This window comes from Corapipo altera, unplaced genomic scaffold (assembly GCF_003945725.1).
Source record: "Corapipo altera isolate COAL_440 unplaced genomic scaffold, ASM394572v1 69, whole genome shotgun sequence".
NCBI lineage: Eukaryota > Metazoa > Chordata > Aves > Passeriformes > Pipridae > Corapipo > Corapipo altera.
The window spans coordinates 4,158,174-4,171,109 of record NW_020884908.1 but is presented as its reverse complement, the minus strand read 5'-3'; the positions used below and the strand labels follow the sequence as shown (position 1 = coordinate 4,171,109).

The 12,936-nt window shown below is 38.5% G+C and overlaps 1 protein-coding gene across 1 annotated transcript in view; it reads right to left on the bottom strand.

The window, feature by feature from the left end:
- Window positions 1-12,936, bottom strand: part of ARHGAP10 (Rho GTPase activating protein 10) — a 147,463-nt gene that overhangs the window by 21,381 nt on the left and 113,146 nt on the right. Inside the window, exon 20 of the mRNA XM_027652849.1 lies at window positions 3,155-3,317. Coding sequence (XP_027508650.1) covers window positions 3,155-3,317 — 163 coding nt within the window. The remainder of the gene's footprint in view (window positions 1-3,154; window positions 3,318-12,936) is intronic.

Genomic DNA, 12,936 nt, shown 5'->3' with positions numbered 1-12,936 from the left:
TGCTAAGCATCCTTGGACAGAAGGGTTTTTCAAACAGTATATGTTTGTGACACAGTGCTTCATCAAGCAGAAAGGGTAATTTGTCCATCCTAGGTTATCTGGGGTTTCAATCTTGCATCTACAGAAACTACTCTGTAACTTTGTGATTGACAGAGGAAAAAAAGCTCTCTATATTCTACCATAGAGTGTATGCAAAAATAAGGCATATTTATTTTTAGTATTTGGCTCTAGATGGAAGCGTGAGGTTAAAAATAACTTCAGGAAAAAGGTTAAAAAAAGTTTAGGGTGCCAAATAGTCTTAAAGCAGCAAACTCAGGTCTCCACTGAGAACCACCCCTGCCCTGGGCAATGAGAACCAACTAACGCCCAACTCTCTATTCACCCCTACAGCAGTACATGACAACACAGGACATATGTCTGATCCACACAGATCTTTCAAAGAAAATCTAGCATCAGGCAGACACACACTTATAGACATGAAAACCAACAGCTTAACGGGGCTTCAAAATGACACATATGTGAAACATCACCTTCGAGTTACACCGTATGCACAGCACATCTTTAAATACTGATATGACAATTGAGCAGTCAGGGCTTTGTGAGATTTTGAAGATTGGTGGTATAGCCCTTGCCCTCTTAGCTTCTTTAACCACTCTGGCCATGTGGTTCCCTCCGAGTGCCAGTCAGGAGGTGAGGGTGTATTTGTCTGCATTTTATGCTCATCTCGCCATGCTGGAAGCTGTAGCTCCTTTTGTTTTCAAAGGTGGGACAAGGAAAGGGTACACATCACAGAAAACTCTGCCAGGAAACATCATGGTGACAACAGCTATCATTCCGGAAAAAGCAAGCTTTTCCTTTCTTGGAAACAAATACCACAAAAAGTGTTCTTGCTATCCATCACGTACTCTTGCTTAAAGCAAACTACTGGTATAAACGAGCCTTGGAATATCTGACACATCTTGACCCACAATGCAACATCGCTCCCCCGGGAAACAACGCAAGAAACTCTTCTACCACAAAGAAGTCACCATCACCTTGTTGACTGCATAACTCCATAGTGATCAATCTCTGACAAGAGTAACACCCATGTGTTATAAACATCAGCAGAAACTTGAGAAACCGGATCCTCCTGTATATTTCCATTTCCCCTAGACTCGGTATGGCATTTGCTATATCTCAGTGAAGACCTGCAATACCATTTTAGAGAGGATGCTGAGACTTTAGGAATTGATTTTTTTCCAATTTGGCACAAAATACAAAACATTTTGAAATCCTGCACAAACAAGGGATTGTTCTCCACCTCACTCTGGGATAGTCCGATTTGTGAGAACAGTCTATGACCAAAGCAGAGTTCAACAGCCAATGGCACATTTCCTGTAGCTGTGAGAGCACCAGAGCTACACAAGGTCCAGTCAAACACAGCCTTTCCTTGCCCACGGGACCCCCTGATGCACAATGATTGCTCAAGTACAGCAGGTACATTCTCCACTCCTCTGCCATCAACACGCTGGGGCTGTTCCAGGTTGTGGTTTGGCTTTGGCTTTTATTTGTTAAGGCAAGGCCCTCTCAGTCATCAGAACTAGAACGGAAGAGATGCCAGTTTGGGGTGAGAAAGTAGAGGAAAGAAAGAATGTAACATTCACAGACTACTCTCTGTCACTGTCCAGGCTTGTTACAGAGGTAATTCCTAAGCAAACTTCACAGACAAGTAAATGGAAGAAAGAAACTACTTTTGACAAATAATCTAAATGCACATACCACACACCTTTTTATTCCTTCCAAAGAGAACTCTAAGTATTGTTTCCAACTGAGCAGAAAACTTCCAGCCATCAAGAAAAATTTCCAAAACAGCAGTACAGTTTAATTTTTTATGAAAATCAACAAATGCAAAACAATGCAACATTTCTTCAAATACATGGAGTTCCCAAACTCTCTGGATAAAATCAAAACTCCTTCTTTTATTCTCTGAAGTGACATTATCAATGTTCTGCTAACCCTGTGTTTCTTAATTAGCTATGCTTGCTTTTACCAACAGTCCAGTTTTATACCAGCTACAGTATCTTTTCCACACATGCACCTCTCTTTCTCCAATACAACTTATTGCTGATTCCACCAAATTCTAGAGGACAGTACAAGAGGATAAGGAAAGAGTAACTTCAGACCTCTACTGAAGAAACAACATTTATGTACAATACCTATAAATCTGGAATTATTTCAATACATACAAGAAAAAAACCTGTTCTAGTTAATAAGTACTCTAATCAGTTAATTATTTGTGTGTGCATTTAGAAATATAAACTCATTATATGACTATCTGTATATTCTCATGTGTTACATACATCTACACACTTGCTCCATTAGCAGAGCAGGCTACTCAGAATGCCATTATGGAAAATATTTGTAACAGATCTTTTCTCCAGACCTGCTCCTTCAGCTCTTCTTGGCACTGAAGGCTGGAAAACTTTGACTTGATATTGGTTAAAGTTTGTATGAATAGCAAACCAGAGAATTCAATTCAAGTTCAACTCTGATTTAAAAACAAGTTATGGTCAGTTTTTTGTGTATCAAACCTGAATTTGTACTGAGAGAGTAATGTCAATTTTTGCTAAATTGAAGTCATGCTCAAAAACTGAACATCCACAGAATCTACTGAAAGTGACAGACTGCACTTTCATTGGAAAACAGGCCTTTAATTTGTTAAGAAGAGATTAACAAAGATAATGTTCTTAGACAACAGGATCTGAGCACATACTTATTACAGTGTTTGTCCAAACTCAAAGTTTGGCCCATAACCTTAATAGCATGGCATCTAAGTGTAGCTTAACAGTCTTGAAATAAAAGTAGAGTAATATATCATATAGAGAATAACTTAAATATTCTTTGCTTAAATAATTAACATTTAAAATTTTATAACGGGTTACAGGAAAATGAATTAGGTTTCAGTAGAAAAATAACATTTCTTCCCCACAAGCATTCAAGTGATCTCTAAGCTCCACCCCAACATATAAACATGTATCTTTTTGCAGTAGAAGGAAACAAACACAATTATATGCAATTTCTAATATTCAGTCATCACAAACTGAAAAGGAAAAGGTGTTTCATGTGCACAATCATACTAGTGGAAAAATAGTTACTTAATATTCAGGTTACTTACAGATTTGTTGTCCAGCCTGCAAGATCTCCACTGTCCATGATAAGGTGATTTCCATCCAAGAGCACAGGGGGGCTACTAGAGAAGGCAGGTGTTGGAGACTGGGAAGAAAGAGAATCTATGCTCCCAGTTGGGGTGTCTTCTCTGGGAAAGCTGTGACTGTCAGCTAGAAGAGAGAGCACAAGTCAGAAGGAGAGTCAAAGAATCTTCTCATGAGCCAAAGCATCTGCTTTGGTGATAATGTCCTGAAATATATATGAGAAGAAACTTTACTGTCCCGTCTTCACTGGATATTTTGTAGGACAAGCAATCTCCCAGTATTTTCCCAAAAGGCATCAATGCACAATTTCCCCCCTTTTTATCACCAGGCTATCTTCACAACACAATGTATTCCCAGTGCTTTCTGCAGCATGTGTTTTCTGTGAATGAAATGCTAAATTTTGGGGGGATATTTTTAGACAAAGGCATCATTTCAGATAAGAAAATAGTTTAGGCTATACACATTTGCTTGTCTCTCTAAAAACACAATCTCTAAAGATAATGTAATACCCATTTGAGGATTGCTCTAAAGTACCGCAAGCACAATCTTACCAAACATGAAACACTGACATTTAGAAAGGTCAGAATAAGCAGGAGATTTCTAACAAAACACAACACCCAAGAATGTTACACCTTTTTAATGGTGTTACTTTTAAGGGAACTCATTGTATTTTGATCTACTACTCATTTTCACAGGCTACTCCTAGAATATCACCATTCAGATATGATTGATTGAGAAGACATTAAAGGAACACCAATCCTATCCCAAGGACAGTAAGATAAAGTTACCAGTGTGTCACAGCACTCACTGCAAACCATGCTGACACATCTAGCCAAACAGCATGTTCTCCACTGAAAAACTAACCTTCACCCACATAGCTTTTCCCTTCCAAACTTTCATTTAAACATCGTATAAATTCTAAAAGAGGTGTACAAAATGAGGATGTTCATAAACAATAAAGTATCCAGGACAGATAAGCCAGCAGTCTCAAATGTTCTCAAAATACTAATATTTAACTGTAATAAAGGTCATTTCCAGACACCCTTTACAAGGTTCCCTGTATCCTTTCTTCTGTCCATCCTACTCCCACTAGCACTCGTGACCATGGCCCACAGGTCTGCCAAATAACATCATCACAAAAGTCTAGAGTGGATTAGATATCACTGACCCCACAGTCTTTGTAAAAGAGTTCTGGTCTCTTAGGGACAACAGTTTTGGGGGGAAAAAAATGAACAACCAAGTCCTAACACATCACAATAATATGATCACAAGCTGTAAAGTATCGTGCTTGCTTGTCAACCTGTATCTCCTGTGTACAGTAATATAGAAGATGAAGTCCTATACAATGTTACTTTCCAATTCTAACCAAATAAGCATCTTCTCAATGAAAAATTGAGCTTAATTCTACTCCACTGAGGTAAGCAGTACTGTTGCATTGATTTCTTTAATTTATTTTTTTTAATTAATTAAAAGTCCAACAATAAAAAGACCTGGACAATGAAAAGCCACCCTCGCTGGATAAAAATCCTTCTCACAACTTTATTACTGCCTCAACCAGCTCAATTCCTTCTGGTTCAAAAGCAGAAAATTAGTAAAGCACTTGCCTGCTTCCCCAGCCATCTCAAACTCACCCCCTCCCAGCAGCTCTCAGAGAACAACTTCCCTAGAGAGTAAAATGACATACAACTAAAAACAGTGAAATGATAAAAGTCATCATCTGGAAATTTCTCCCTAAGCAGCTGCTAATTTAAGGATCTAAATTAGCCCATAGTAACAAAGTGTGATAAGCTCTGAGGAGGAGAATGTTAGCCTGGGAAAGTGAGTCACTCTCACCGTGGCCCAATCCTGCTCAACTCACACCTCCCCACTGCACCCAGGACACGACGCTGCCGCTCACATTTACATGACGTGACATGAGAATTGCAGGAGTGGCAGGTAAAGACTAATTAATTACATCTCATTTGCAGATGTATGTGTCACAGTGATAAACATCTGAGAGATTAGACAGTGATACTGCAACCTTATTTCATAAATTCCTTAAAACTAGACTTAAGTCCTTTTAATCCATCATAGTTTATTTTCAAAGTAGTACTATTAAGACAACCAAGACTATCAAACCACATACACTACCAGAAGGCCACATTTACCACAACCATTCACTTAGCAACACTAAAACACAGCAGAAATCTGTATTAATCTGTATTAATCTGTTCATTAATATTATGAATATGACCAACTCACCGCACCTCCCTACAGAAAGCAGAGGATTTTCCATCGAATTGTTTCTCAGAACACATAGAAAAAGTAAAAAAATATTAAACGCTTCAGTCACGCACAGCAGAGTCAACACGAGACTGTAGTACACAGGCAATTACATCTGACATTACCATAAATTAAACTGTGTGTTAAATCTTTCCTCAAATTTTACTTCTTCCTTCCTGAGCCAGTGTTTTCTCACAGTCAGTCCTGCATTGCACTCTCAAGACTAAGATTGGGTTTACAACACTAAAAACAAATCAAGTATTTAAACAGGAAAATGCCTGCTAAATTCTAAACACCCTCTAAAAACGTGTACAAAGACACTTCACATTTCTGATTTCTTCAGTTATCTCCTTTTGTAAAGCAAAACAATATTTTTATTGAGGAAGAGGCAATTGTGTATAACTGAAAGACAGATGACTAATGACCATCTAGCACATTTTCATTATTAAAAACAATATATGCTCAAAACCTAAGTCTTGGAAATATGGGGTCATTGCTACGATTTCAACACTACAAAGATTTCATCCTTTTTGTTGGTGCCAAAAGTTCTGCTAACTTCAGAAATTATAGTAACACCTGTACATGGCAGAGGCCATAGAACTGTGTCTCATTATCTCTTTATTAAGCTTAATAACCTGCTTTTGATTAATGTTCATCTCATGTTGGGCCAAACTGCATCTTCCAAACAGTCATTGTCTGCAGACTTCAGTAGATGATAAAAGGAATGAAGAATCAATTGGTTGCTAATTAATATACTTGCCAACAATTACCTTCACTTTCTTAGGCTTTATTTTCAGGCATGATCCATTTAATATGCCTTACTAATTATTATATTATCTCTCATATCCAGTTTTTGTGTTGTGTGAAGGTATTTAAACGATCTCCTTTTTAAGTTTAACACTGAATCTCTTACCGTAAGGGATTTTGCAGCTTTGGAATCATGCATCTGTTCTATAAAACTGTTCTATAAACCAGTATTTTTTCTGAAGAGCATACATCAGATATTATTCTATGATTTTTTATTGTGGTCCCACGAGAACCACATTAAGTGTTAAGCTCCACCACTTACTTCTATTCATCAATTCCCTGTTTGTACTTCCAAGGCTGTTTTTTTTTTGCCATTGCTTTAAATGAATAATATGATGAGCTGATTGCCCACCATGAGCAACAGACTTAGAGTCACCATTTCTTAGGATGTAGTGCTCCATTCCATAGCTATGGGCTACATCTTCCCTCTAAAATCTGTAAATTTATTTCTCAATACAACCACATTTATTTTATTTGTATGGGTGCGTCTTAGCACATGAACACAACTCCTCCTTGACTGCCTTTGTCATTATTTGTAATTCCTCCTTTGTCCCATGTGTAAATATATCATCGAGGATTTGTATTTACCTTTCTAAATATTGCTACTCCATTAGCATTCCTCCAGTTTCTTCCCACTTCTTCAGCAAGCTACAAGATGTTTTCAAAACTAACAGTGCCAAGCTATGCAACCCCTTGACCAGAGAGCTTTTTTAGGACAAGTTAGGTGGCTTTGCATTATTCAAAGTATTCACCTAACAAAAGGCCTACCTGTGAACATTTCTGTTTGATGTTGCTGCTCTTAAATCCAACATCGATTATCATGACTAAGTTCCTTCAAACGCTTCTTCAAAACCTGTAAGATACAGTGACTGCTAGCTATTTCTTCTTTTTATCCCCCTGCCCTCTTCCTGTGTTTTGCTTTGTAGAGCCAGTAAAGGTCCTAAACTGCTGGAGATTAAAAATCCTTTTAAGTTTTTACATGCTTTGTTTGTTAAAGCGTGTGTTAAGGACATTGCTGGAATTGAAACAGCTTTATGGGTTTCATCAGACCTCAGAATTCAGGGACTCCTAATATTGATAGTCTAATATTTTTTTAATGTTTCTCTCCTCTGACTCCTCTTTAGCTCCAACATTGTTCTCCAGTGAGCAGCACTGTCAGGTTTCCCACTTCTATGAAAAGGCTGAATGCCACATTGGACTGACAGGTTCTTTCGAAGAGGAGCTCCAGAAACTTCCTATTCTTTTCTAACCACTTGAATTCTAATGAGCTCTTACATTATAAAACAGGCGAGATGTGATTTCCTTTAAAGCTCATTTATATTATTCTTTGAGCATACAGTTTGGTGTTCTTGGGGTCTTCATTTTCTCCTTCTAAAAATGGCAAATCTTTTTTCTCCCCTGTTACACTCATTTTTGGGTGCCAAGGAGTGCCAGAACAGATGAAGGACATGAGGGTTCTCAGTGTAAAAGCAGCAAATCTGTATGACATATCACAAGTTTTTGTCAACACTCCAGCCATCAGCTCTTCACCTTTTCTTCTTCATAATTGTGGAAAGGTTCTGAGTGCCTTCAGCTTGGCCATCTTTCTAGAGTTGCCATCAAGCTGCTTCTACAATTCATCTCCCCATCCTACGCAAATAGGTGTAAGATCCAATTCTACTCTCAAGAGAGTTAAAACTTGTTTCATATTCTCACCACCTTTTGCATACTATTTAAATTTTTTGACTGCTCCAATCCTTTTAAACTGTCATGTAAATCATGTTCTTGTTTCACTGATCTAATCACAACACTCATCCAAGCCTTTGAGCTTTCACTGTGCCTCTGCAACAGATACCTGTGCTTTGCCTTTATGGCTGTTCGTGGTTCAGACCAGCCCTATCCAGAAAATTAGATAGCTTAGGCTGATCCTGACAATTTACTGGTGTGTCTAGCTGGTACTACTTACCATTCAGTTTCTAACCCAAATCTCTTTCCTCCCTCCCCACCTTCCTGCCTCTTGACACCCTTTCTCATAATGACAAATCCCCACAAAGTAAGTGAGTAGCTGTATAGACTAAGACCTACCTCATCCAGCTTTTCTCTGTGTAACCCTCAGTTCCTTCTCCCTTTTGCCTGGATGAGCCTTAGATAATAAAGGCTCTCAGATCCTCCATACCAGAAATCTGAACTCAGTTTTTACCTAACTGAACATGACATGTCTCCCCATCGCCTTTTTTTCTCCTTTTTCCATCTGGCTAGTCTAAGAATATTTTTTGTTGGCATCCAAAGTTGAAAAAAAAAAAAAAAACCTGAAATACTTTGGCAGTGTCAATAATCAGATCCTTACTTTACTCCGAGAATCCTAAATAAGAAAAAAACATTTGTAATAAGAGTGACAAAAAGCAGAGAGCTAACACTTTTAGTTACTTGCTTAGGTGACAGAGTTGCTTTCCAACTTCAGCTTAAGTAAACTAATGAATTACATGTTTTAATGTTAAAAGCAAGACTAATCTTTAACATCAACACTACAACTAACACCTATAGTTTAAGGGTAACCAGAGAATTAAAACAGTTTATGAAGATGACTGTTTCTGGAGTAAATGAGAAACACTTATGACTGTTTCTGTTGAGATATGTAGAATAGGCAGAACAGAACTGTCATACAGGTTTTAAGTGGTCATTGCATACACAAATCATGGTAAAATAAGAGGATAAAAACCTATGTCTAATTCCACTTTGACACAGTCAAACAAGGGATGATGGAGAGAGTTCCTGAGGAGAGTAGATTAAAGATGCTGCAAAATCCCCATTACCACCTTCGAGCTTGACATTTTTTGCATCATGAGATGGGGAAGCAGCAGCTGCACTGCTGTGCAGCCACCCATCCTCCCCCATCAGCATCACAGCTGCACCCAGCTCTGTGATAACAAACATTCATTCACCACAAATAGCTCACTTCCCACAATAATACAGAAGTTTAACCAAGTAGAAAGTAGCTTTGCTTTTAGGTTAATTTGTGGGTATGTACTATGTTTTCTTTTTAATAGGAATCTCATAGATTAATGTCATCTACCAAGCAAGAACTTAGTTCCATGTGCTAGAGCTTCAGCATTCATAGAAAACAGGCACGAAAAACATAACAAAAGTTAAGCTGCCTCACACAGTTAATAAATCTTGAAATGATCCCAGGAAACAACATACCACTCTGGAAAGGATTCAGCCATTCCTGGAAAGCTAGAAGTAACTCCATTAGAGAAAGCTTTCTGTGACAGTCAGTGTGATTAGAGGACCCGGCAATCAAAAATAGTCTTTTCTAGATGCAGGGCTGCACCCTTTGTTCACTACTTACAGTACAATTCACCCTGTGGTAATCACACCAAACACCAGGTAAACTCAGACATTCTTCTACTCCTTCAAATTTTTAAAGTTTTCTGAATTAATGAAGCCAAGTTATCTATTCCTGAGTAAATTAATAAACTGTGTACTTTTGTTTAACACACCATCGAAACTGGTCACTTGTTTATTACTCACCTTCAGACCACATAAATTGTGCTATTTAAACACATTTCCAAATCAAGGTGAAAGCCTGATTGAAAGCTAATAGTGACCTAATCTTTGGTTAAAAAATAATCAAAGATAATGCTAGAATTAAACAAGAGAGTTAATTCACTCCTCCTGAACAATGGGTATTTTGGGGGGCAGATTCTTGTAAATGCTCAGAAAAATAGATTTGTATCACTGCATTTAATTATCAAAAGGTACCCATTACTACCCTCAATGTGTAGCAAATCCTTTGCACTGCAACACTGCCTCAGTAGGCAGGCAGTTCTTACATAAATCTAGACATCATAGCCTTATACAGCCTGGAGCCAGTGCAGCTTTCGTGGAGCAAATGGACAGCAGACAGCTCACATACCCATCAGATTCGTGCTGCCTTGAAGAACACACACAGTAAGAATCAGATCTCTATGCCAGCTATTTTTTTCTCTCAGACAAAATAATTGCCACAATTATTAGAGTTGACTACAGTTTTTCCTAGATAAAGACCAACTTTGATATATTTCTCAGATTTGCGCATGTACCGGCATGTGTATCTTGGGCACAGAGGAGCTTTCCTGTAGAAAGATTGTTTTTCCCAACTCCATAATGATTCAAATACGTCAGAAAAAGAAGGAAGCTGCACTAGACAGAATTTGCCTCAAGACTGACTGACGCAACTCAAGAATTGTATCCAGAAAGGTGGGTGTTTGAGCTGGGGTTTGGAAAGGGAAAGAAATGCGCTCATCTGCAAGTTACTTAGAGGCAAGCGGGGTTTGGGGACCATGCCCCTGCCCTGCCCTCCTTCTTTTTCACAATTTTTTTGCTGATTTCTAAAATGCAAAGTTCCATTTCGAACAAGCATCTTTCTAGATATACACTTACCCTGTATTATTAAGCAATTAACCTGTAAAAATTAAGCAATTATTTCAAAATATACCTCCCTTACTGCAGGTCATCTCTCAAAATTCAGGAGAAATACTGCTTGGATTATTTTACATCAATAGAATCCCAAAGATACATAGCCTTTTGCTGAGCAAGCTAAAACTAAAATGGGTAAAGAATCCCAATTTATTCCTCAAGCTGTGGAAAAACCACTTCAAGACAGAACCACTGATACAATGTTGGGGTGCTAAATTATATTACATAATTAAATTTTGAAACGTAACAGAAATCAGATACAAGCATGCAGAGGGGTTCCTCTTTTGATTTGTGTTACACAATGATAACAAGAGCAGTATCAAAACTCGAAGATTACTCATTTTTTTACCAGAGCTTGCTTGGCAGGAAACCACATATGACCTCCAGCCTTACCAGGCTGGCCAGATGCCACAAAATTTCATGGCTGAAAAATGCAATGATGAACTGAAGCCACTTCCTGAAAACTCTGACATACAGCAAGATAAACAGACTGTCCCACTGCTTTCATATTTTTTTTGGTAGCACTGAGTGTTTTGGGTTTCCACCAGTCCAGACAACATTAACCTATGGTCCAGCCCTGTATTGGAACACACCAACAAAACAGCTGTAGTCTAATCAGTGAGAATAAGAACTGTGAAAAACCAAAGCAGATCAAAAAGGGGTACAATCACCAGGGCTAAGAGTTCCCTAATTCAGCACCACCTCTTAAATGACATCAAAAACTCCCAAGTCCATGAAAATATTCTTCTGTTTTTCCTTGTCTGTTTTGCTGGCAATTCAGCCACCAATCACCTGGAAAATGTGTAAGAGTCCTTCCACCCCCAAAAGGTAAGATGTTCAAAAACTCTTTCCCTGAGCTGTCAAACAGAGATAATGTCATGCTGTTTTCTCCTCTTCTCTTGTATTTAGATTGCTTCACTGGCAATTACTTCCTATGGCTTATTAAAAGAAGACGTTTCTTACCAATAATTCCACAACCCACGAAGGTACTTGGATAATGACAAAGACTAACTGCTATCACATTGGTTATGTGATGGGTCTCTTATAAGAAAGCCACTCTGAAACATTTCCAATATGCTGCTTATACCTGGCTGTGCCTTCTTCCTCATTTTGTTCCCCTCTCTCCTTTTGCCATAACAGTGACTTCAACAGAGGAATGAAGGAAGCGGGATGCCTATGGTTTACTAAAAAAAAAAAAAAAAAAAAACAAAAAACCAACAACTGGAAACAAGCTAAGAAGCCCTTAAGAAAATTTTGTCAGTTCTTTCAACTGAACATCCAATGTTTGTTAAGGAACCTCCCCACTGGTCGTTTAAAATGCAGCAATTAGGAAGACAGACTTTGCTACTCCAATGTAGTTAAGTCAATATTGTCTTCCATGCCTGGATTCTTCTACCAGTACCCATGAGGTCTCTGAGGCCAATTTGCTTGGCCCCAGTCATGTAGTCTTAGACGAGACTGCAATCCTAGCCAAGACAGTCCCACTACTTTTACTTCTGCGTGATATCCCCTAAGTACACCTTCAATCTCTCTCTTGGTTCAGCAACTCACAAGAAGTGGGAAGGAAAGAAGTGGTAGTAACGTGATTCACTTTGCACTGAATGCAACTTTCAAAAGAAGAAAACAGAAAATAAGAGAGAAAAAGAACAGCAAAAAAGACAGAGACTTCCAGAAGCTAATGGTAGAACACGAATACATCTTTTTCTGACAGAATGAAAAACACTGATGGAGGGGAACAAAACAGGAAGAGGAATATTCTCTAACTTGCATATCAGCCTTCCAGGAAGTTCATCAGCTCTCTCCTGCAAGATCTTCTCTGCTATTCTTGTCACCAGTGAAGGGGAGCAAGAGTGCCCCACATGAGGAAACACCTAATTCAGTGAAATGCACACTCTCATCCATAGGAAAGTGACTGGAGAGCTGAACAGCTACAAGTCTTTGTTTTACTTATACTCTTGTGTGCTGCTGGGTGAGAGAATTTTCTTTAACCAACAGAGGTTGGCCAGGGCACAGCTGGCACATAGCAAAGATACATCAGTGACTTCCATGCCTGGGATTAATGGCTTTTAGCATGCCAAATTGGCCTTCTTACAGTATTATGTGCCCCTGCATGTCTGTGTGCAGAAGGTAGAGAATTAAAGAGATGAAGGATTATTACAGGAGATCAGAGGTTTTTAATAATGTCTGGCCTCAAGGAAAGACTGACCCTTTCTCCTGAACTCCTTACTCTTTCTTTTAA